Source organism: Homalodisca vitripennis, chromosome 2 (genome assembly GCF_021130785.1).
Source record: "Homalodisca vitripennis isolate AUS2020 chromosome 2, UT_GWSS_2.1, whole genome shotgun sequence".
Classification (NCBI taxonomy): domain Eukaryota; kingdom Metazoa; phylum Arthropoda; class Insecta; order Hemiptera; family Cicadellidae; genus Homalodisca; species Homalodisca vitripennis.
Genome location: NC_060208.1, coordinates 138,939,849 through 138,962,325, shown reverse-complemented (window position 1 = coordinate 138,962,325; position 22,477 = coordinate 138,939,849). Strand labels below are relative to the sequence as shown.

General features: G+C 37.1%; 1 protein-coding gene and 1 long non-coding RNA gene across 2 annotated transcripts in view; one reads left to right on the top strand and one right to left on the bottom strand.

Annotated features, from left to right (window-relative positions):
• The window catches only part of LOC124354813 (maspardin-like), a 39,949-nt gene extending 25,083 nt beyond the window's left edge, over positions 1 to 14,866 (bottom strand). The window contains exon 1 of the mRNA XM_046805541.1: positions 14,475 to 14,866. Within this exon, the coding sequence (XP_046661497.1) occupies positions 14,475 to 14,570 (96 nt within the window). The 5' untranslated portion in view covers positions 14,571 to 14,866. The remainder of the gene's footprint in view (positions 1 to 14,474) is intronic.
• On the top strand, positions 2,375 to 8,545 carry LOC124354816. The gene is made up of 2 exons (XR_006921716.1): positions 2,375 to 2,425; positions 8,006 to 8,545. It is a non-coding gene; the product is annotated as an uncharacterized LOC124354816 (long non-coding RNA).
• Positions 14,867 to 22,477: the final 7,611 nt, after the last annotated feature.

The following is a 22,477-nucleotide window of genomic DNA, read 5'->3' as shown; positions in this document are numbered from 1 at the left end:
GTTACTATTAACTTAATTACATTTAAAAACACACAAAACCAATAAACTTATTTAAAAACTTATTTTGTATCAAAAATAAAAGTTTTAAGGTATTGGTTTTAAATGTAATTAAGGATGATAAATGTTGAATATCTATCTCTCTTATACAAGAGACAACAATAAAAAATGGTTTTATAATAAATCTCATTATAATACTCATTTACGGGATCCCTCTGATGAAATGTTGACTTTAGTTTCTTTGTTATTGGAAAAAATTGGCTTAGCTAACCACTAAAGAAGAATTTAAAGCAGAGATGGGTGGAAAAATTACAAGTCTCTCAAGCCAAATTGCTAATTATGAATCATGGCTCGAATAGGTTGAAATCATTGAAGGAAGCTGTTCGAGAACTTGGAGAGCAGATGTCTGAGTAGTGAAAGTAATCATAGCTGAAATCAATGGTAGGTCTAATAGGGCAAAGAATGTGAAATGAAATGAAATGAAATGAAAAATGCCTTTATTTACAGAGGCGAAGTTAGGACTTAAAAGTCCTCTCTACCACTTAACCTCCAATGTGTTACCTTGTACAAAGTACCTGAATCAAATAGCAATGATGTCACCGTAAAAAAAGTTCAGACAAATCAAAATTGATTGAATTCTTTCAACCTGAGGTGTCTTCAAGTGATCTAATAACTTTTTTTGATTGGAAAAAGCATCTAAGATACCGCATCAAAATCATACTCAAGATCAAGGAACTTGCCACTGATATATTCAGAAATTTTTATCTGAGGTTAATTGCTGGTATTAAGTCAATACTGTCTGATGTCTTACTATCTATTGATAAAACCTACAACAAACAGCAAATCTTTCAAAACTTAAGAAACGATGCAAAAGAGGATAAATTTGCTTAACAATAAAATAAAATTTGTAATATTGTTAAATTGTAATTATTATATTATACTACAAACAAAGAGTAATTTGATTTTATTTGTTAATGTGATGCCCAAAATTGTACATAATAAAAGAACTAAATAGTTCCAAGTATAAATCTTTTTTATCTATCTACTATCACAATTTAAATGTCTTAGGACAAAACTTTATGAAATTAGACTCTCATTGGGCGACTTGTGTATACATCATTATAATGTTGACAGAAACATATCTTACATTGGATATTAATGATGCTGAGCGAGGTATCTATAATTGTGATATCTACAGATGTGATAGATCCACCCAAACACTGATGTGAAAATGCCAATAGATTTCATCAAGTTCCGCTCCATTTCCCCCACCATAATTCATAGCCATTTCCCACCACTCACCGGAGCGAGATAACCAAATTAGCTATAAGGAAAACAGAGGAGATGTGTTGTGGCAGTTGAGACAACATTTAGTTCTAAGCAGGTGCAAGTTAATGCCTCAAGTACCCTAGAATCTCTGTAAATATCTCACACAATGTAAATTGCTTAGTTAGCTGTATCTACATTCCTCCAAATAAATTGGTTCAGACCTACGTTGAATATTGTCAGGAAGTTGAGGAGGCTGTTAGAGTTCAACAATGTCAAGAGGTTGTGTTGTTTGGAGATTTTATTATACCTCATGTTGACTGGACAATTCAAGTCCAAGCAAACCTCGTCTCATGCGATGTTTGAACTTGCTGGGTTTTTAAACTTAATACAATGTAATCTGGTGTTGAATTCAAGAGCAATAGTTTTAGATCTTGTGATTGCTTATATAGATGCAGTGTTGAAACAGGATATGTCTCCTTTGTTGTCAATTGTTATCCAAAACCTAGAAATTTCACTAATTAGTTCTGCAGAGTTCTAGAGCAGAGTTAGTACCAGATTTGTTGACATGTGATTTTGGGATGGTTTTAATGGGCATACTCTCTTCAGACATACCAACCATCTGCACTGTCACGAGATTTTAACATAAATAAATCATTCAAACAATTTAGTATAGTCTAATGTTTCATCATACGAGGGTCGTCCACAAAGTAACCTCCGTTTTGAAATAAAAAATAAACCAGTTGAGATACAACAAGTTTGTTATATAAATGTTAAAACTACAGCTTTTCTCTACTTTTCTACATATTCACCATAAAAATTCAAGCACTTATCATATCTTTTAACAGTTTTTGAAATTCCGTCTTTAAAAAATTCTGCCGCCTGAGAACGTAGCCAACCTGTCACAGCGTTTTGAAGCTCTTCATCACTCGCAAACCTCTGAGATGCAAGCCACCGCTTCATATACGGGAAAAGATGGAAATCACTAGGAGCCATGTCCGGGCTGTAGGAGGGGTGGTCAAAAACGTCCCATTTGAACTTTTCCAAAAGTTCTGTTGTTCTTTTAGCTGTATGAGGGCAGGCGTTGTCATGGACAAACACAACACCAGATGTCAGAAGACCACGACGCTTGTTTTGAATCTCTCGTCGTAGCCGTTTTAAGGTTTCACAGGGGTGCGAAGTGGCGGGGTCTTCATACCCCAACACATGTGCCAAGCCAGAGCGTCCACGAAGCACACGCACAGCCACCTACTCTCTTCTTAAGTGCTGTACTTTTCGTGTGCGTGCACCTGGGAACTGCCTGATCCAACTCTTGTCTTCTTTTTACAATTCCGATCAGGCTGAGCTGATCTGGCGGGCTTTCTATAAACTATCCCACAATTTTTAATTTTCTTTTCCTACTACTCTCACCTGTCAGGTAATCTTCCCAACAATCTATCTTAAACTATTCTAATTCTAGTTTCCTTCTGTATCTAAGCCAAGGTGGAACAGCATATGCCGAGGGCTGCGTGATCAAGGGAGAGCTTGGTCGTAAATATGCGAACTCTTGATACCTGGCGACCTCCAGTTTAAACCTAGCCTTCCCCAAGTAGAGCGAGACAATGCTTGGGGTGACCTTTAGATCTACGCTACTCGTGGGAACACAATGAGTACAGAAATTAAAGACAACCAAACAAAACCAGAGAGCTCTTGTAGCACTCAAAAAGTGAATGAAAATTCACGAAACACAGAGGGACTGATGATGGGCTCTGACCCTAGCAATCCTGAACAAACCCAAAAAACAGGCGGTCTTCCTAGTAGAAGTCCAAAAGCCTCCGACTCGGTCAGAGTCGAAACCGATGAAGAAGATGCTATACTGGAGGGCGATCACCAGAAGGAAGAGGGAGCAAAAGTCGAGAGACAGCTCCCAGTACTGCCTAAGCTATGTGGAGCCGCCAGGAAACGCATGGTCTGGTTTCGGAAAAGGAGGTACTCCCAAGAAGAAGCCAGGGAATTGGCCTTAAAACCAATCCCAGAAGAAAGAAATAAAAAATTAAACAAACAAAAGGAGGGAAAGAAACCGAAAAGACCTCACTCTGATGGATCCACTCCGGAGGCCCATCAGAGGAAGAAAACAAAGAACGAAGGAAATCAAGGGGAACACAAGGAGCAATCTGGACAACCCCAGAAACCTTCCTACAAACAAGCGGTAGCTGGTATAAGGGTGGGGGTTTTGCACTCCAACTGTCCAGAGACCCTACTCACAACAGAACAGATGGAGAAGATCCAGAGCTTCATCCTGGAAGCTATCGTGGAGGAACAGGAGGGTCCCTACTCTCCAAGATTCTACGGTATCAACAGGAGACAAGGGGTTCTAATCTTCACCTGCGAAAATACCGAAATAGCTGAATGGCTTAAAGGAAAGCAAGACTCCCTCAAGCCTTGGGAAGAGGCCAGTCTAAGGATTGTACCAGAGGAAGAAATCCCTCGTGCGAGAATTGCGACTGTCTATCTTCCTGATAGTACACACGATACTACCGACAAGATGATGAAGCTCCTAAAAGGACAAAACAAAGAGCTATCTGTCGGAGAATGGAACGTTCTGCGGAGAAGCGACGAGGGGAAGTCTGTCCTACTCACCCTGGCAGTCGACTGCGCTACAGCGAACAAGCTTGAGAAGGAAGGTCCATGGATCGGCTACAAGTTTGGAAAAGTTCAGCTTAGACTGAAAAAGAAACACAGAACAACCCACAAGGGAAGAGGGGACTTCAGAGAAATCTGAGACGGTCACCACAGGAAAAAGCACCGCTGAAGAGATGGAAGTGGAGGAGGTCACGAAGGTGTCAAATCAATCTGTACATACCTTACCAGAAAGGTCTACTCCACAAGCCAGTGCAGCGGTCGAAGATGAAAGACCAACCTGTTCTCTCTTCTTGAAGAGGGGACCTTCTCTCAAAGGACCATCCGTCTCGGCTCGAGGAAGAAAAGGGGATAAAGTCTCCAAGCAATCCAAAAGAAGAGACGGGGATGGACCACCTGGGGGAGGTGGGAAAAAGGCGTAAGTATGCGCCTAATACAGATAAACCTACACCATGCAAAGGGCGCAACTGACATCTTGGGAAGAAGGTTTATCTCAACAGGCCTGGATATCGCCCTAATCCAGGAGCCTTGGATCAATAGAGGTTGCATCAGAGGACTGACAACTCAGGTAGGTAATCTCATTTATGATCGAACAATTGAAAACCCAAGAACTTGTATTCTAACTTCAAAACTAATAACAGCCTTTCCGATTACAGATCTAATAACAAGAGATCTGGTGGCGGCTACAGTGAAGGTGGCTTCACTGCAAGGGGACAGAGAGGTTACTATAGCCTCAGCCTACTTCCCCAACCCGTCAACAAGCTGCCCACCGAAAGAAATAGAAAGACTATTGCAGAGCTGCAGAGACAGAGGCTCGGCCCTCATTCTCAGCTGCGACTGCAATGCTCACCATACGTATTGGGGAAGCACAAACATAAACAAGAGAGGTGAGGAACTTCTACAGTTTATGTTCAGCTATGACCTAGTGTTAGAGAATAGAGGGTCAAGCCCAACTTTTATAACTAGAAATAGGAAAGAAGTCCTAGATATAACCCTATCTACAGGACTCAAAAACATAAATATTGTAAGGTGGCACGTCTCCAAGGAGGCCTCACTATCGGACCACTGTCCAATTAGGTTCGACATAGAGGAGATAGGGGAAAGATACGTGACCCACAGGGTTCCTAAATCTACCAACTGGAGAGGTTACAGAGAGTCCCTAGCAGAAGAGTTGGAAGAAATAGGACCCTTTCAGAAAAATGAATTTGAATTAGAAAGGTCAGCACAAATAGTAGAGCAAGCTATAATAAAGGCCTACGAGAAAAACTGTCCTCCCAGGCAAAACCGGTTGAAGAGGGATGTGCCGTGGTGGACTGGGAGGTTGGAAACATTAAGAAACAAAACGAGGAAACTATTAAAATAGGCAAAAAGGACAGACGATTGGCTCCCTTATCTACAGGCCCAAAATGAATATAAAAAAGAACTTAGAACGAATAAAAGAAGAACCTGGAGGAATTTCTGTAAAAATATTAACAGTCTTCCCGAGGCATCCAGGCTCCAAAAAACTCTCCAAACGGAGCATACTAATCCAATGGGGACTCTAGTAAAGGACAATGGAGACCTAACAATGAACAGGAAGGAGACCTTAGAACTACTTCTGGAGACACACTTCCCGGGGGGTCAGCTAACTCGTAATGAGGATACTTATTCTCTATATGCGGGGGGATCCAGTCGGGAGGTGGCAAAAGCCAGACAGTTGTCTAACAGACTATTTACACACGAAAGAATTAAATGGGCGATAAGATCGTTCAAACCATTTAAATCTCCTGGGGCGGATGGAGTTTTTCCAGCCCTTCTTCAAGAGGGGCTGGATATTCTATTAAATACCCTTAGCATTCTATTTAGAAGCAGTTTCGCCTTAGGATATATACCAAAGAACTGGAGGATAGCACTAGTGGTGTTCTTGCGTAAAATGACAGGGATCCAACAAAACCCAGTTTGTACAGACCCATAAGCCTAACCTCCTTCATGGTGAAAACTATGGAAAAAATAATAAATAGACACATAAGGGACGTAATATTACTGGAACACCCACTTAGTCCCACACAACACGCATATATAGAAGGAAAATCAACCACCACTGCTCTCCACAGTTTAGTGAGAGAGGTGGAGAATACCTTCGAAAAAAAGGAAGCCCTAGTCAGCGTCTTTATGGACATTGAAGGAGCTTTCGACCAAGTAGCATATCAATCCATGAAGACTGCGATGGAACGTTTTGGAGTTTCCCCAGACGTAGTCAAATGGATAGTAGCCCTCCTAAAAAGCAGACAGGTGAAAGCCAAGTACGGGGATGAATCGGCTGCGATCACGGCCCAAAGAGGCTGCCCCCAGGGGGGAGTCTTATCTCCTCTCCTGTGGGCGATGGTAGTGGATGATCTCCTAAGAAAAGCAGAGAAGAGGGGAATAAGGCTACTATGTTATGCGGACGACCTAGTGCTTATGATTAAAGGGAAAAACATAGGCAGGCTGGAACGCCTAATACAAACAGAACTGAACTTCATAAGCAACTGGTGTCATGGGGAAGGTCTGCGGATCAACCCATCAAAAACTAATATGATTACCTTTACCAGGAAAAGGAAATTCCAGCTAGCAAAAACCGGTCCTGGAGGGAATCAGCATTAACCAAACAAAGGAAGTGAAGTATCTGGGTTTAATCCTGGATGAGAAGCTCACTTGGAACTTCCATATTAGAAACAAGACATCCAAAGCAATAATGGCCCTCGGGGCCTATAAGAGACTCTTTGGATTTAAATGGGGACTTAAACCCAAAATGATATATTGGATCTACGAAACCATAGTAAAACCAATGGTCACATATGCTGCTCTAGTGTGGTGGCCGAAGGTCGAACAAACAACAGCTGCAAAAAGGCTACAGAGTCTTCAAAGGTTAGCTTGCTTAAGCATCACGGGAGCAATGAGCTCCTGCCCAACACTTGCAATGGAAGCGGTTCTGGGTTACACTCCTCTTGGCCAGGAAGTGATGAGAACAGCCGCGATGAGCGCAATGAAGCTACTAGGAACAAAGGTAATAAATGCTACCTCCCTAGAAGGCCACATGAAGATATTGGAAAATTTTCCTGAGGCTGAAATGCTAACCAAAGTATCTGATACTATGGTTAAGAAATACTCCTTTGAAAAACCATATACGGTCTCTATCGGAAGTAGGGAGGAATGGATTAAAAGGGAGGCCTACCCTAAAAAAGGAGTCCTGAAGTTTTTCACTGATGGTTCACTCCTAGACTCTAGGGCAGGATATGGAATACATGGACCTGGAGTTGACATGGCTGTGCCCCTAGGAAGACATGCCTCAGTTTTTCAGGCGGAGGTCATGGCAATAGATTCGTGTTCCAGAAGACTCACACAGTTGAGGACAAAAGGATTATCATACCTAATACTCTCTGATAGTCAGGCTGCACTGAAGGCACTGGATACCTGTTCGATTGATTCGAGAGCGGTCTGGGAATGCAGAAATGCTCTAGCAGAGCTAGCAACAAATAACAGAGTAACACTCGGTTGGGTGCCGGGTCATGAAGGAATTCATGGGAATGAAAAAGCGGACATCCTCGCCAAAAAGGGAGCAGAATCCACATTGGTGGGGCCTGAGCCAGGTTGTGGGATAGCCTTCTCCAACATTAAAGCTCTGGTTAAAGATTGGGAAAAGAGGACAAGATACAAGAATTGGAGCAGAGCCTCGGGTTTAAGAATATCTAAAATGTTTATCTCTCCTTTTGCAAAAGGGTGGATAGCTCTCCTAGACCAGAATAAGGAGGATATAAGACTGATATTGGGAATGTTGACAGGACATGGCCCTCTGAGGAAGCACCTTTTGAAGGTAGGCCTTAGTCGGAGCAGCGAATGTAGACTCTGTGGAGAAGAGGAGGAGTCAGCAGAGCACATTTGGTTGGATTGTCCTGCCATCGTAGAGACTAGGAAAAGATACTTGGGAGCATATCTCCTCAGCCCCAAGGACATCAGAGAACAGGAGCCCTTAAATCTGATTGGTTTTTGCAAAAGCCTCGGTTTTTGAGGGCACAAATTAAAGTAAGGGAGGCGCAAAGGTCCTTTTAGGACTAAGTGCGGGGACAAAGTGTCCTCTTCCCTCAGAAGGAAAAAAAAAAAAAAGGCTTCACAGTAAGCTGCAGCTGTAATGGTCGTACCACGCTCCATAAATTCAACGAGCAAGATGCCCTTAGCATCCCAAAAAATTGTAGCCATCAATTTTCTTGCTGAAAAAGATTGGTGAGCTTTCTTTGGCTTGCTTGGCGAAGTAGTATGACCCCATTGCATTGACTATTGTTTTGTTTCGGCATTCACATAGGCTACCCAAGTCTCATCTCCTGTAACGATCCTGTTCAAAAATGTTTCTCCTTCAAAGTCATACCGAGTAAGAAAGTCTATGGCAGAACTCATTCTTTTCATTTTGTGATCATCGGTGAGCACTTTTGGAATCCAACGAGCACAAAACTTGTGATAGCCTAGTTTTTCTGTTACTATCTCATGCACAAGACTTAGAGAAATTTCAGGAAAATGATCTGAAAGTTCCGAGATTGTGAAGCGACGGTTCTCGCGAATTTTCTCATCCAATTTGTTCACTAAGTCATCACTGACGAGAGATGGCCTACCACTCCGGTCTTCATCGTGAACGTGCGTTCTTCCATTTTTTTAAAAAAACGTACCCATTGACAGACTACACCTTCGCTCATAACGTTTGGGCCATACACCGCACTCAATTCACGATTAATTTCAGCTGCTATGTAATTTTCGACCACAGAAATCTTATTACACCACGCACTTCACACTTGGCGGGATTTTCTATCACGGCGCTCATGTTTTTACGTTGTAACAAAAGAACGCGTGATCGCACGATGCTCTTCCTTGCACAGCTAGAAGCGTACTGAACGGTTGCGCACGCCGATGTGAGAATGGCGGCGCTACCCCCACTACTTATCGCGCCACGCCCAAACGGCGGTTACTTTATGGACGACCCTCGTACTTCCAGTAGGAAAGTGGACAATTCAAGATTTTCACGCTGGTTTTCTGCAGAACTCATTTAACTTGTGATTTAGAAATAAAGATAGACTATAAAGAGACCTTCGAACGCCACAACTTCGTGAATTTCTCGTTCAGAGGTCAGTATCGCTTCCTGTCTGCAGCTTGTTCCAATGACTACGTTAACCATGTCCAAGACCAAAGGTTTTATGGAACTTCATCAATAATATTGGAAGAAAAAACAAGTAACACCATCTTCATTGATATGCAATGATTGTTCTTCTTCGGATGCTAAACAGTTGAGCCAGATCTTTGCAGACTTCTTTTCTACAGTGTATGCCTCTTCATCAGTGACTATTCCTGCGCCTATAATTTTAATACACCAAATTTTCAGAATATTTCATCATTGGATTGAGGTCTTTTGAAACTAAGGGTGAACTGTATGGCTCTAAGAGTAACAGCCCAGACATGATTCCTTCTAGGATACTGAAGTATTTGCAGAGTCTTGCTATAGTGTTCTATAACCTAACTTTTAATGTGTCTCTTCAATTTGGTATTTTCCTTGATAAACTGAAGATTGGTCATTTGATTCCAATTTATAAGTCTGGGTGCATGTAGTGAACTATAGACCAATAGTCATGCAAGCAGCATTAACAAAATTGTTTGAAAAATCAGCTCAGACCATTCTTTCAAAATATTTTGAGTTTATATATAAGGGTATATCTAAGGATTTATCTTGGTTTCTTACTACGAATAACTTCTTATAAAAATAATTGGTAAACAGTTGTTAAAACAGCACTTAAATAAGCAGTCTTTATTGTAATTTATTGTTATTATTTGATTAAACAGCTACCAATATATTTTTTATAATTTTTAAAACGAGTTGTGTAAGTTAATGAGTTTGTAAAATAGATTTACTGTTCAAAATAAATAAATAAATCAGCTACTGGTATATTAATCATCTCCCTAAGCATGTTTTATTTCCCACTTCATTTTATTCAGAAGATTATATGTTAGGAACAATGTCAAAATAACCTTCCACTTATGTATAATAAACCCTTCTAAAAATAGTGGCCTCCGGATAATACCAAAGTACCCAAATATCACCAAGTTTTCTAAAGTTAAATGTTCTTTTTGATTTCGATAAAGTCACTTATTAAAGACTAAAATATTGCTTTATTATCTCAAAAAGTGTTTACAGAAGTTAATTTTTCAAATTAATTTATCAGAATCTGTTGATTATATCGATATAAAAACCAGGTCCGCTTAACGTACTCAACCCAAATATTGAGTGACACATTTTAGAATACTCCCTGTCTACTATTCGATATTACTACATCATATAGATAATTAGGTATGTACATAAAATGATAAATTTAACTTTTATGAATTACATTATCTAACCTTGAAATTGGGTAGCCTACTATCTCAAGGGGTAAGCTATATTTCTTTTACCACCAGAAGACCGCACTTCTGAAGGAAAGAGCAAAACACTGGTAACTATTTACTAGTTCAATCAAAATTTTAACATAAATTAAAAAAGGCATATGGGAGTAGTGCAATATATATTATAGGGAGGAAGCCTTAATAATAACTGAAATTACATTGGAAAAGTACCGATTCAAAATGCCCTAGCCGCCAGTGGGGGCTTCAGTGGCACCTTTGGCACCACCCAGTTTTTCTGGCAATAAAAGAAAAATAGCTCAGATCACGTAAGTGCTTAGTTAGTCCAATACGATCTAACTTTGGAAAAGTAGCATACCTGGAAACCAAGTGGCCTATACAAGAAACAATAACATAGCAAACATTTGTCTCAGGTAAAACTAATACACTTGTAGAAAATAATGCAACTGTTGTAACCAAATTCAAGGAAACTCGAATACAAGACCGCTAATGGCGACAACTAAATACAACGTCTTTATTATGAAATCCACTACACAGCAAATCTTACCAGAATCAGAAACAGAAAAGATAATTTAATAACCAGATAAAATAAATACGATGCCTAAAGGCAAACAAGACTGAAAGGACAGAGAAAAAACTACATTAAAGAAGTAGAACCTGATGTAAGAATTTCGGTACTTTGGTATTACCCGGAGGCCACTACTTTTGAACGAGTTTTTCTTACCGTCAGCCAAAATAAATTACAGTATTAAAAAGAACAAAGGGTAGGGTCCAATAAGCGGACCCGGTTTTTTATATCGAAATTGGCAAACGATATTACTTAATCATAACCATCGATATAATCAATCAATACTGATTAATTATTTTTAACAATTAACTCAAATAATCTATATGAACAGCTGCAAACACTTTCAAATAATACAATTAAGGTAATATTTTAAATTTCACATAAGTAACATTGTGTATTAAAAATGGCTGTCAATCTTAGGAAGCTTCACGAAATTGCTTTAAAAGACGATAAAACATGTTTTTATGGCTTCAGAATGTTGGGTTAGGACCTAAGAATCCATTATGTGATATTTGTAGAAAGGTAACAAATGTAACTGTCAGAGGAGCTAACATGGTCGTCTTCAGATGCAAAAAAGAAGGTAATGGTGGACACAACTTTAGTAAAAACGTTTTCGTTCTGTTTCATTTAGTTAAAGTTATGAGTTTCCCTGATTTTGGTTATGTTCATTTATTATTTGTTACATCATTAAATTCACATTTTAATTTAAAACATATGATTGTTATTACTTTTATATCGATTGATAGTCTATGATTCGATATGCGAATATTAGGTATCGAATATTAGGTATCGATGATTATATTCTTCGATATAAAAAACCGGGTCCGCTTATTGGACCCTACCCAGAACAAATTTTATCTAACCTATTTTGAAATTTACAATTAATCACGACAAACAGTTATTGTATTCTACCTCCCAAAAGGAAGTAGAATTGAGTTGAATGCATTGCCACCAGTCGCCACTACTCCCAATCGCCACATGTACTCTGCCAATAAAAAGACTTTCCTCTTCAGTAGAGGTAAATGCCAGAGGTAATAATTAATCATGATGAAATTATAAATTATTGAAGAGCATAACAATCAATGAAAACAAAAATTAAAAGAACAACAATATTAATTATTCAAAAGTGACAGGTAATTTATGTGTCTAAGCCTACTTGAAGGATCGCTGGTCTGGGCCTATTTGGAGGCGATTTGCCTACAGGAAGTGAGACTCATTCATGGTATTTCACGATTCATTATGAACAAGGAAAGTACTTTAGTAACATATAGTGAACTTTATTTTGGTTCCCAATTACAAAAACTCATCCAAAAATACAGCCTCAAGTTAATACCAAAGAAGCAAAATTTCTTCTTCGTTCGCCTGTGTTGATTATACTTTGTTGTCCTGTGTTGGTGTTGATTATCCCACCTACCATTGCCTACCCCCTCCTTAGCTTGTTATCCCCCACCCAGAAATCCTGAATCCCTTCGGTCCCCAGATTGTTGGACTATTTGAGATATAACCTAAATTTTCTAACCTAAAATATCACTATATTATCAATTTTTTATTGTAACCGGCAAAAAATTCTTTCTGGGAATTAAAACATACAATTTTAAGAAATTGAGAAAAGTGGTTTGAGATCCTTATAACAGATATGGCTGCAGTAAAGTGCAACCCACCATTTTTACAGATATATGAATACTGATTCAAAAGGACAGTTTGATTTATATATAATTACGTGACATTGGTTACTTATATAAATGAAATATTGACAATTTTTAAGATCAATATAAAAGAAACATAAGAAGTAATTATCTATTTTTCAGCACACTATAGTAAACCACGAAATGAGTGTTGTTTACACAATGTATCTTTAACTAAGAATACACAAGAGGTCAATAATGTATTAAGTATTATTAACCCTTTAAGCGTCATGAAAAATTTGACCTGATCTTAGATAACGTTACAATTTTTTTACATTTCCAATGTGTAAAGTTAAATTTATTTTCGTTTCTGTATGTCAAAATAGAGTTATTTAACGGTGAATAAAATTTTTTAGCCCTTTTTGGATTTCCTAGGCTAATTTTTAACTTTTGAGAATATCGTAGTATAGCAGTGTAGTTGTCACTAATATTTTTATCATTAATTCAGTAAGTAGGGGAATGAAACACAGTTTTATAGATAAACATATACTATATTACAAACCAATAAAATTAGAAAAATACAAAAGTAGACAAAGAGTGTTTATTTGGTAGCGGGCTGTCACAACTGACATTCCGCGCGTATCCCGCAAGCCACTGTTATCGCGTGGACTTTGAACCTTCTTATCGCTCGGCAACCTGTAGGACAGCCTTGCGGGGCTTGAATTATGTTTCTTGCTTTCTGATAACATCCTTATGACCGTAGTAAAATATTAAAAAGTTAGGGGTTGACCAAGTAATTGCTCAGAATTACCAAATATTCAAATTCTGAATCGTCTGGATTCGCCATTCACACGAATAATGGCTAAAAAACACTAAATAAATACTGGAATCTGCTGTGTATAATATGAATAATTTACTTTAAAAAGAATAGGACACAACAGAAAATTAGCGATAACCGAAATACATATGCGTGTACCGGACGCTTCTCACTAACTGACTAGATGCCTTGACGGGAGCTCCCGTCAATGACTTTGTGAAAGGGGCGGGGCCACGCCCGCTAGACAGTGTTTGGCCAATTAGAAGCCACTGCCACTCCCATTGTAACAGAATTCCAGGCAGGGCAACCCGTCTGTATGTCGCATGACTACTAGAACCATCTAGCAGCAAAATATTCAACTAACATAGCAGTAAGAAAATAAAGAATGCAAAAACGCGGATCCACGGCAATAACGTTTTGAGCTTGTAGTGGCCCTCCGCGGATCCGCGTCAATAACGCTGGAAAGGTTAAAAGAATTCACAAGATAAAATATAAGGGTAGGGTACGATAAACGGACCCGGTTTTTATATCGAAATTGGCAAATGATATTACTTAATCATAACCATTGATTAATTGTTTTGAACTATTAACTTAAGTCATCTATATCAACACCTGTAAACAATTTTAAATAATACACGTAGGGTAATATTTCAATTTTACACAAGTAATTTTGATTATTAAAAATGGCAGTCAATTATAGAAAACTACACAACATTGCTTTGAAAGATGATAAGACATGTTTTCCGTGGCTTCTCGTACTGAAAAACCCATTAAGTTATGTGAAACTTGTGGGAAAGAAACAACAGTAACTGTGAGAGGAGCAAATATGGTCTTCTTCAGTTTTCCTAATTTTGGTTATATATAATAACTTGTTTGATCACTGTAAATATTAAATTCATATTTTAATTTAAAACATACTATGATTGTTATTGAGGACTATAGATACTTTAATATCAATTGATAGTCTTGGATTTGAGATGCGAACATTAGGTATCGATGACTACATTCTTCGATATAAAAAACCGGGTCCCCTTATCATACCCTACACAGATATAATAAGAGGGTAAAACAGTAACTACCTAACAACAAAATATGTAACAACTTAACAATATTTTAAGTAGGCTAGGCTAACATTAAATAAAGTATATTACAACCCACAAATTTTACAAGCACTAAAAAGAAAACTTACTCTAGTATTGGAATCCACAACAATTTTCTTCAAAGGAACACTGCTTCTAAAACTAATGTATTCCTGTGATTTTGACATATCTACAAAAAATGCCATCACTGGTATCAGCAAACTTAACCTTTTGAGAAAAATCAGTCATGTAGGCCTAAGATAAAACGTCATGATTACAAGTGATAACAACTAAAATCTTATAAGTACACACTATTAATTGTATCAATTTAATAATTCAATCTTAGTTAGACTAACAAGAAGAAACATCTAAAGAGTTACACAACTTAGCATTTTGACTTGTTGTCATTGGCAATGAATAAATAATTATGTAAAATGAAAACCAGAAAAACAAATATTCAACCAGTTAGACCTTTAGTTTTTTACTGACTAGGTTCAGAAACTCTTCCATGGAGAGCGGAAAATCCCGTACTTGGTGTCAACTCTAGTTTCTGCTTACTTCTAAAAATAAAAAATCCCACGTTACTAACGGAATTGGATTTTTGCTATAATTTAGCTTTGAGTGTAGATTTTTAGTTACCACCAGCATTGATTGTCCATATAACATAAAAGAAGTTTGAGCTACAGGACATCCTTTCTTTTCCAAATTCATGTATTTATATATAATATTCCAAAGTTGAGTAATTATTAAATATCATGAAAGTTAATACAGGCAAACATGAGTAATCATTTAGACTACTAACAGATTTTGGAAAAAAAATTACTGTCTAAATTGTATTGAACTGATAGATCCAACCAAAATACTTGGTATTTGTTTAATATTATGCATTTATTGATTGTTATTGGGTATATGTTGGTGCTATTGAAGCATATTTTATTGTTATTCATTGTTATTGGGTATTTGTTGATGTTATTGAAGTCAAATTTTGTTATCTATACTTACTGATACATGTGGCCTTTTATTGTTATTATTATATACATGTTCTTTGATATTGTTGTTTCTCAAAAAAATTATTGTTGTTATTTTCATATTTATTATTGTCATTTGTAAAGCGTTATCTAGTTTTATAATTTATATTTTGTATGTTTCTCATGTTTAAACTGCTTGTTGTTTTCTTCTTCTTCAGTAATTACCATTACCATTACCACTGGAGCAAACGTTGACCAGTAAGACTGGATAGTTCTTGTCAAAATAAATAAAACATTAAAACACTAATAACATTGTCAAAAGGTTAAAATAAACTATTTATATGGAACATGGAGGCTGTTAGCGACCTCAACAAATGTCTGTCATGTCGACCTCAAAATATTCTTCAATTTTATAAAAACTTTTTGGCCTAAACCAGCCCACCACTCGACGTCCAAAACTGTTCCTATCCAGACTGCGCACTTCTAGGGGCAACTTGTTGAACACTCGCAGAGCCGTGATTTGGTGCGAACTCTTCGTCTTGGTCAATCTACAGCGAGGTATGTCAAAAGCTGACTTGCTCCTTACATTGTGGCTGTGGACATCACTTCTTCTTATAAACGAATCTTCATGTAACTTAATGTATGCTAGACAGTCCACAATGTATTGGCCAGCAACAGTGAGAATACCTAGGGCCTTGAATAAAGGTTTGCAGTAATCGGTGTAACCACTGGATGTTAAAATTCTCACCGCAGTTTTCTGCAGAAGGAGCAAACGTTGACAACTCGAAGCATGGCCCCAGAGAAGAATTCCATATTAAATATGATTTTTATATGACTATGGAACAGCCCGTAGTAGACGGAGAGAAGGTGTTCTGGCGGTAGTAGGTCTTTAAGCCTTCTCAAGAGAAATAGGACTCTGGAGAGTTTCCTGCAGACAGCATCAATATGCAGCTCCCAGCTAAGTTTCTGATCCAGCAGGAAACCAAGCAACTTGACTGGTTCAGTATTTACAAGGTCTACAGTGCGACCGAGGCTGCAAGTGAGTTGCTGGGTCTTTACCTCATTTAGCTGCAATTTGTTAGTTTGAAACCAGTGCTTGGCCTCTCAGTTGCTATCTAATCACCGATGAGTCCGGACCGCTTATCTACAACGTCCCGTCTTATCTGATTACACGATTCGGCCTGCCTAGTTGAGGTTATACCTGTCGTTAATTTATTTTTCATATTGTTATCCTTATAACCTTTTTTATTACAATGTCGGAAAGGTGTGTTAAGGGGGTTCGGTATGCCCTATCCTTCCCATGTTAATTTGGCCAATTTTATGTACCTTTTTCTCAGAAACCTTTAAAGCTATCATCATAAAACTTTAGGACACTACTATTTAAACCTTTGTTAACATTTAGAGCGGAACAAAGTTAAAAAAAAGAAGTTTTTATTTAATTTGTTGTAAATAAAAAATTTATTAATTTTTTGTAAAATAATTTATAATTATAATTTTTTTAATAAAAATTTAAAATAGATTTTTATAATGTCTTCCGCTCTAAATGTTAACAAAGGTCTAAATAGTAGTGTCCTAAAGTTTGATGATGATAGCTTTAAAGGTTTCTGAGAAAAAGGTACATAAAATTGGCCAAATTAACATGGGAAGGATAGGGCATACCGAACCCCCATAAGTGTGAAACCGTTTTTCTTGCTAATGTCGTTATAGCCAAGTGCGTTGAGTGCAAACGTTCATTTCACCCCGCGTGTTCGCGTGCTGGTTCGTCGCAAAATTTCACGAAAGGCAAACATGTCTTGGAAGTGTGACACATGTTTTGAAGAAAACGCCTCTTTGTCCTCTATTCGTAGCAACGAAGAAATGGATATTAAGAAATACATGGTCGATCTCCTTCAGTCTCTAAAAAAAGACATTAATAAAAACACGGATGATAAAATCAAAACTGTTTTAGAATCCGTTAACTGTTTATCGGCTGAGCTGAAAAAACTTGCAGTGTAGTGTGACTGAGTTACAGAATTCTCACCAGAAGATGGAAGATCGCTGTGACGACCTCGAAAGAACGAACAACAAATTGAAAGAGGAGGTGCGAGATTTACACCTTCAGCTGCAAGACATCGAGCAGCCAACATAGAAATTATCGGGCTTCCAGGAACACACGGGGAAGATATATATTATTGCCTACAAAAGATCGCTCACGCCATTAATGTCCCCTTCAAGAGAGAAGACCTCTATTGCTCACCGGCTGCGCCTGTACTCTAAAAAGCATGTCCACCCGCCGATAATCGCGCAGTTCGTCTCTAGGAAAATGAGGGAAGAATGGAAGAACGAGAAATCTAAACGCTTCTGACATTGACTCAGCGCTGAACAACAGCCCGGTGTTCATCAACGAACATTTAACTGCGCATAACAAGGCAATTCTCGGGCGAGCACGGAGACTACAGCGAGAGAAGAAGATTAGTTTCGCCGGTTTCTTCAACGGGAAGATCCTTGTCAAGGTGGCTGAGGGTGCTGAGACCGAACGAGTCACTGCGCTTGCTGATCTAGACAAATTTGATAAATGAACACTATTCCGGCACAAGGTACACTGTTTAATGTATTACTATAGTTTATTGAAATAAGTCGATGAGAGAAAATTTGTGTTATGTTTTAATTATTTATTTGGGTACATTAGTAACACTTATACTACTTACATATAATACGTGTCTACCTAATTTAAAGATATATTCTTTATTATATTCATCAAATAATGTTCATATTGTTCATATGTTATATTCATCAAATAATCAAATTATGTTTACTAGCTTGTTGTTTAAAAGCCTCACTGTAACAAATTGTATTAATATAAATTTTAGTCAATCGTTTTAGTTTATTAAATATATTTATTAATATGGCACACAAGTAGGATATTATTTTAGTTTTTTATTTTTTCGAGATCAGCAGAAGTTTGAATTGTTTGCCACTATGAACAGTTATTATTCCAATATTTTAATATATGTACCTTACACAAAACATTCCTACTGTATTTTTTCTGTAAAATACTATAATGAATAGAGTTATCCGCTCCACTTACGTTAACAAGAACGTGATTGATGATAAATTGCACTTTAGCTTTTCATTAGCTTTTTGTCATTAACTCTTTTTTTGATTCTTTTCTAAAATCCGAGTGTTTCAAAAGTCCGAACGGGGTCGGGTCCGAATTAATCAGGATTTCAATAAACGCTCTATTGTACTTGCGTCCCAAAAACCACCAGAATTAGGACTGCTCTGATTTAAACATTATACAAAACTGCAAATAGCTATATAGTGTTAATATGTTGTTATATTTAACTTAATATTTTAGTTCATTAACATTTATAAAGGTAAGTACTATCTAAAAATTATCAAACAAAAAAATCATAAATGACAACTATGTATTCGTGATGTTTTTGCCACAGTGATCGATGTCAATTTACGACCGTGTCCTGTATTTACCGCACAGTCGCGTGTGTATTGTGGGGACGGCAACAAAAATCATAAATAACAATCATGTATTCGTGATGTTTTTGCCACAGTGATCGATGTCGATTTACGACCGTGTCCTGTATTTCTCGCACAGTCACGTGTGTATTGTGGGGACGGCAACAAAAATCATAAATAACAATCATGTAGTCGTGATGTTTTTGACACAGTGATCGATGTCAATTTACGACCGTGTCCTGTATTTACCGCACAGTCGCGTGTGTATTGTGGGGACGGCACGCGGCGCTATCACACGACATACGGCGGCAGATAAGTAATTAATCGCTGATAACAGACACGGACTGATAGTGATAACCGAACACCTGGTGACTACCCCGTCATCTTTGCTTCCTGTAACTCGTTATCGCCTCACTTTTATTGGGCTGTGTGTGTTTGATAACCATACCTAGTGACGTAAATGGAAAGTTACCAAAAATGTATTTTATATAGTAAATAATTTTATAAATTCTATTTATAAGGCACGTGGAACACTTTAACGCAATTTCGTAACCTATATAACATCATACCGTCTGCAGCAAAAAATTACCGTTTCGGATTCCTTTAGCAAATGTTTTTATAAATGATTATTTTTTAATGTTTTCATATCATTTGGCGTAACATTTTAAGAAATAAGATATATTAACATATATATTTTTCATTCATTTAGGTTAACGTACAGTGTTACATAGTAGATACGTTTCGGGAAAGATTATATACAGACTGTCCACGAATCTTCAACCAAATCTGGTGAGATGATTTTTTACAACAAAATATTTAAACACCATATGCGAAATGTCATAGTATAATTACACATGGTTAGTTTTACGTTTATTTGTGTGTTTGATATATAACATTATACAGAGTGAGTTTTATGTCCTGGCACACCTGGATATAATTTAAACGGCCCGAGATATATATGTGAAACCTTGACCCTACCGATTATAACATATTTTTTTAATTTTTCAAATTGTTGAAAAATCCAATAATGCAAACTAGAGGTCTCTACGTTTATTGTAACATATTTTATGACAAATTTACAATAATAAAATCAGTAACTGTCTTGTCCTACACACTAACGCAAATTCTAAAAACAGTTACCTGTGTGCTAGACGTGAACATAAAGGATACCGTACTTCAAATTTGTTTTTAAAATCATATGCTTCTAGCGCACTTAATTTTTACCACCTGCGCCCTGCGTATGCCCCACAAAACAACCATAGAACAGTTGCATATGATAAGTCATTTACAGTTTCGGCTTGGCGACTGTGGAATGCCCCTGCCTGTTCAAATCACCTCAATATCCAGCCACCCCCCCCCCCCTATTTGTGGCGTCATTAAAACGGTATTTCACTGAGCGGATGATCGCGGCTGTTACGTCCTAGGTCTCGGGCATTGCTGGGGTGGTTGGGGAAAAGTGGTATGATTGTAAGAGTTTATTCTTGAAATGTATAGAACTGTGAATCAATAAAAGAATACTGATAGGAGTGTAATGTACTGATTTTCTGTGTGTTAAGAGTACTGTAGTTTAAGAATTTTGTTTGATTGTAGCCTTTGGACATATGTTATTATCTTTTCTTTTATTGATTGCTTTGTATTTTCTGTATACAGAGTGAGTTTTATGTCGTGGCACACCTGGATATAATTTAAACGACCCGAGATATCTATGTGAAACCTTGACCCTACCTATTATAACATATTTTTTTAATTTTTCAAGTTGTTGAAAATTTTGCCCCCCTTTTCTAAAGGGGGGTAAAGGGGGGCAACTAAACATTTTCAAATACAAACCCCTACCATGCGACCCCTCATTTTAAAGGGAATAAAAAAATAAATCCAATAATGCAAATTTGAGGTGTGCCAGGACATAAAACTCACTCTGTTTATTATTTTTAATATGAGTGATATTCGTTTTGAATTTAGTCTTAATCGTATTTGCTTTGTGCATGCAAATTTGATAATAATAAATCGTATATTATATGTGGTCACGTTACTTTTGAGTAAAAAAAAAAATTAAAATACCATACTCCTATAAAACATTAAATAAGAATTTCAAGTTTTACTTTGTAAGTACATTTTTTACTTATTTTGACTTTTCAGTAGTATTAATTTTAAATACCGTACCTTCTATGTACTTCAAAATAGGCTCTTTGTCCGAATGTCTAACTATAAACTAATTTTACTCCTGCATTAAATTTGTTCAGATTAAATGTATAGCATAGCAGTATAGCATCAGTATAGCATACACATATAAGGATTTTGATGTTTATTGCTTCCGATTTATCCTTTTTCCTTATTTGCTCAATAATTTCTTCTATATATTGTTTATTTATATGTTCTTGCAATTTCTTTATATATTGCTACTTATCTATAAAAATAGACAATACAAGCAAAAGTTAAATTTATAAAAATAATTCTGCTATCTATAATAAAAACCACTAATCCGTTGAGTATTAATCAAAACACTATCTTTTTTTGTCTTATTCTGCCCGTCCTCATGGGCCAATGGCCTGTGTGAGAATCTTACCAAATAAAATAAGAAGAGGTCGATGGAACTGATAAAAAGTGCTATTGTCATAGACAGGATTTGAACCCCCGCTATGTCTTACTAAGGTCCAAAGTTCGACGGCCATCTGCACCCCCATAACTAATAAATAGGAGAAGTAAAACTATTTCTGGCAAAAATTTTATTCAGTTTTCAATACTACAGTAAAGCAATGTTAATTGCCCTAATTGTTAATATTTTCCTCCTACAATAAAAAAGTTTATGCGAAACAACTTCGCTGTGTTAATTGGCTTTATTATAGCAACGATAACATCGCTGTTAGTGCCGCTATTCTCCGATGAGCCGCACTAACGGCTTTTGAAAAAGCGCTAAAAGTTTTTCAACGGTCCTAGCTAGAATTCGTGTTGTGAGACGATTATACATCTAAACACAAAGATCATACTGTCTAAAACAGTTTTTTTTCAAATACTTTATATATATATATATATATATATATATATATATATATATATATATATATATATTATATAAAAGACGACATCAGAGACACCTTGAAATGGGTGAAATGGTAGGTCAACACTCAAATTGAATCAACCCTTTTTACTGTGGCCACGTTATGTGGCGAAATTTCGGTTGCTCCATCGTGCTTAGAGATCGTGTCAGGCACACTGTAATGTACTCAATTGTGCACCTGATAAGACAATGATACTGCCACTTCACCTAGCAGGAAAATAAACTCGGTTATATCTGAAAATTATGAAGCTGCCAACAGCTTAATTGATTCACAGTTCAGTGGATTTGTACCTTCCATCAAAAAATTTTCTGTAGGCGTGATAAATGTGGAGTGAGATGTATCTGAAGAGGAAATCCTAGAAAGTTACTAGAATATTATTCTTACTCTAGTCCAACTAATCAAAAAACGTGTCAATAATGAACTGGTACATACGTACTTTGTCAAAATTACTTTTGAACCTGATAGTTCCCAGACTACAAAAAATCAAATTAGGTTCGGATGAAAATTGTTACTTTTAATATTTCGGTTAAGTAATGTTATGGTTGCTTTGCTTATCGCCATGTAGCTAGTAAGCTCTGCAACAATAGGCTATGTGGAAATTGCGGAGAAAACTTCCATTCTGATGAATGCAAATCA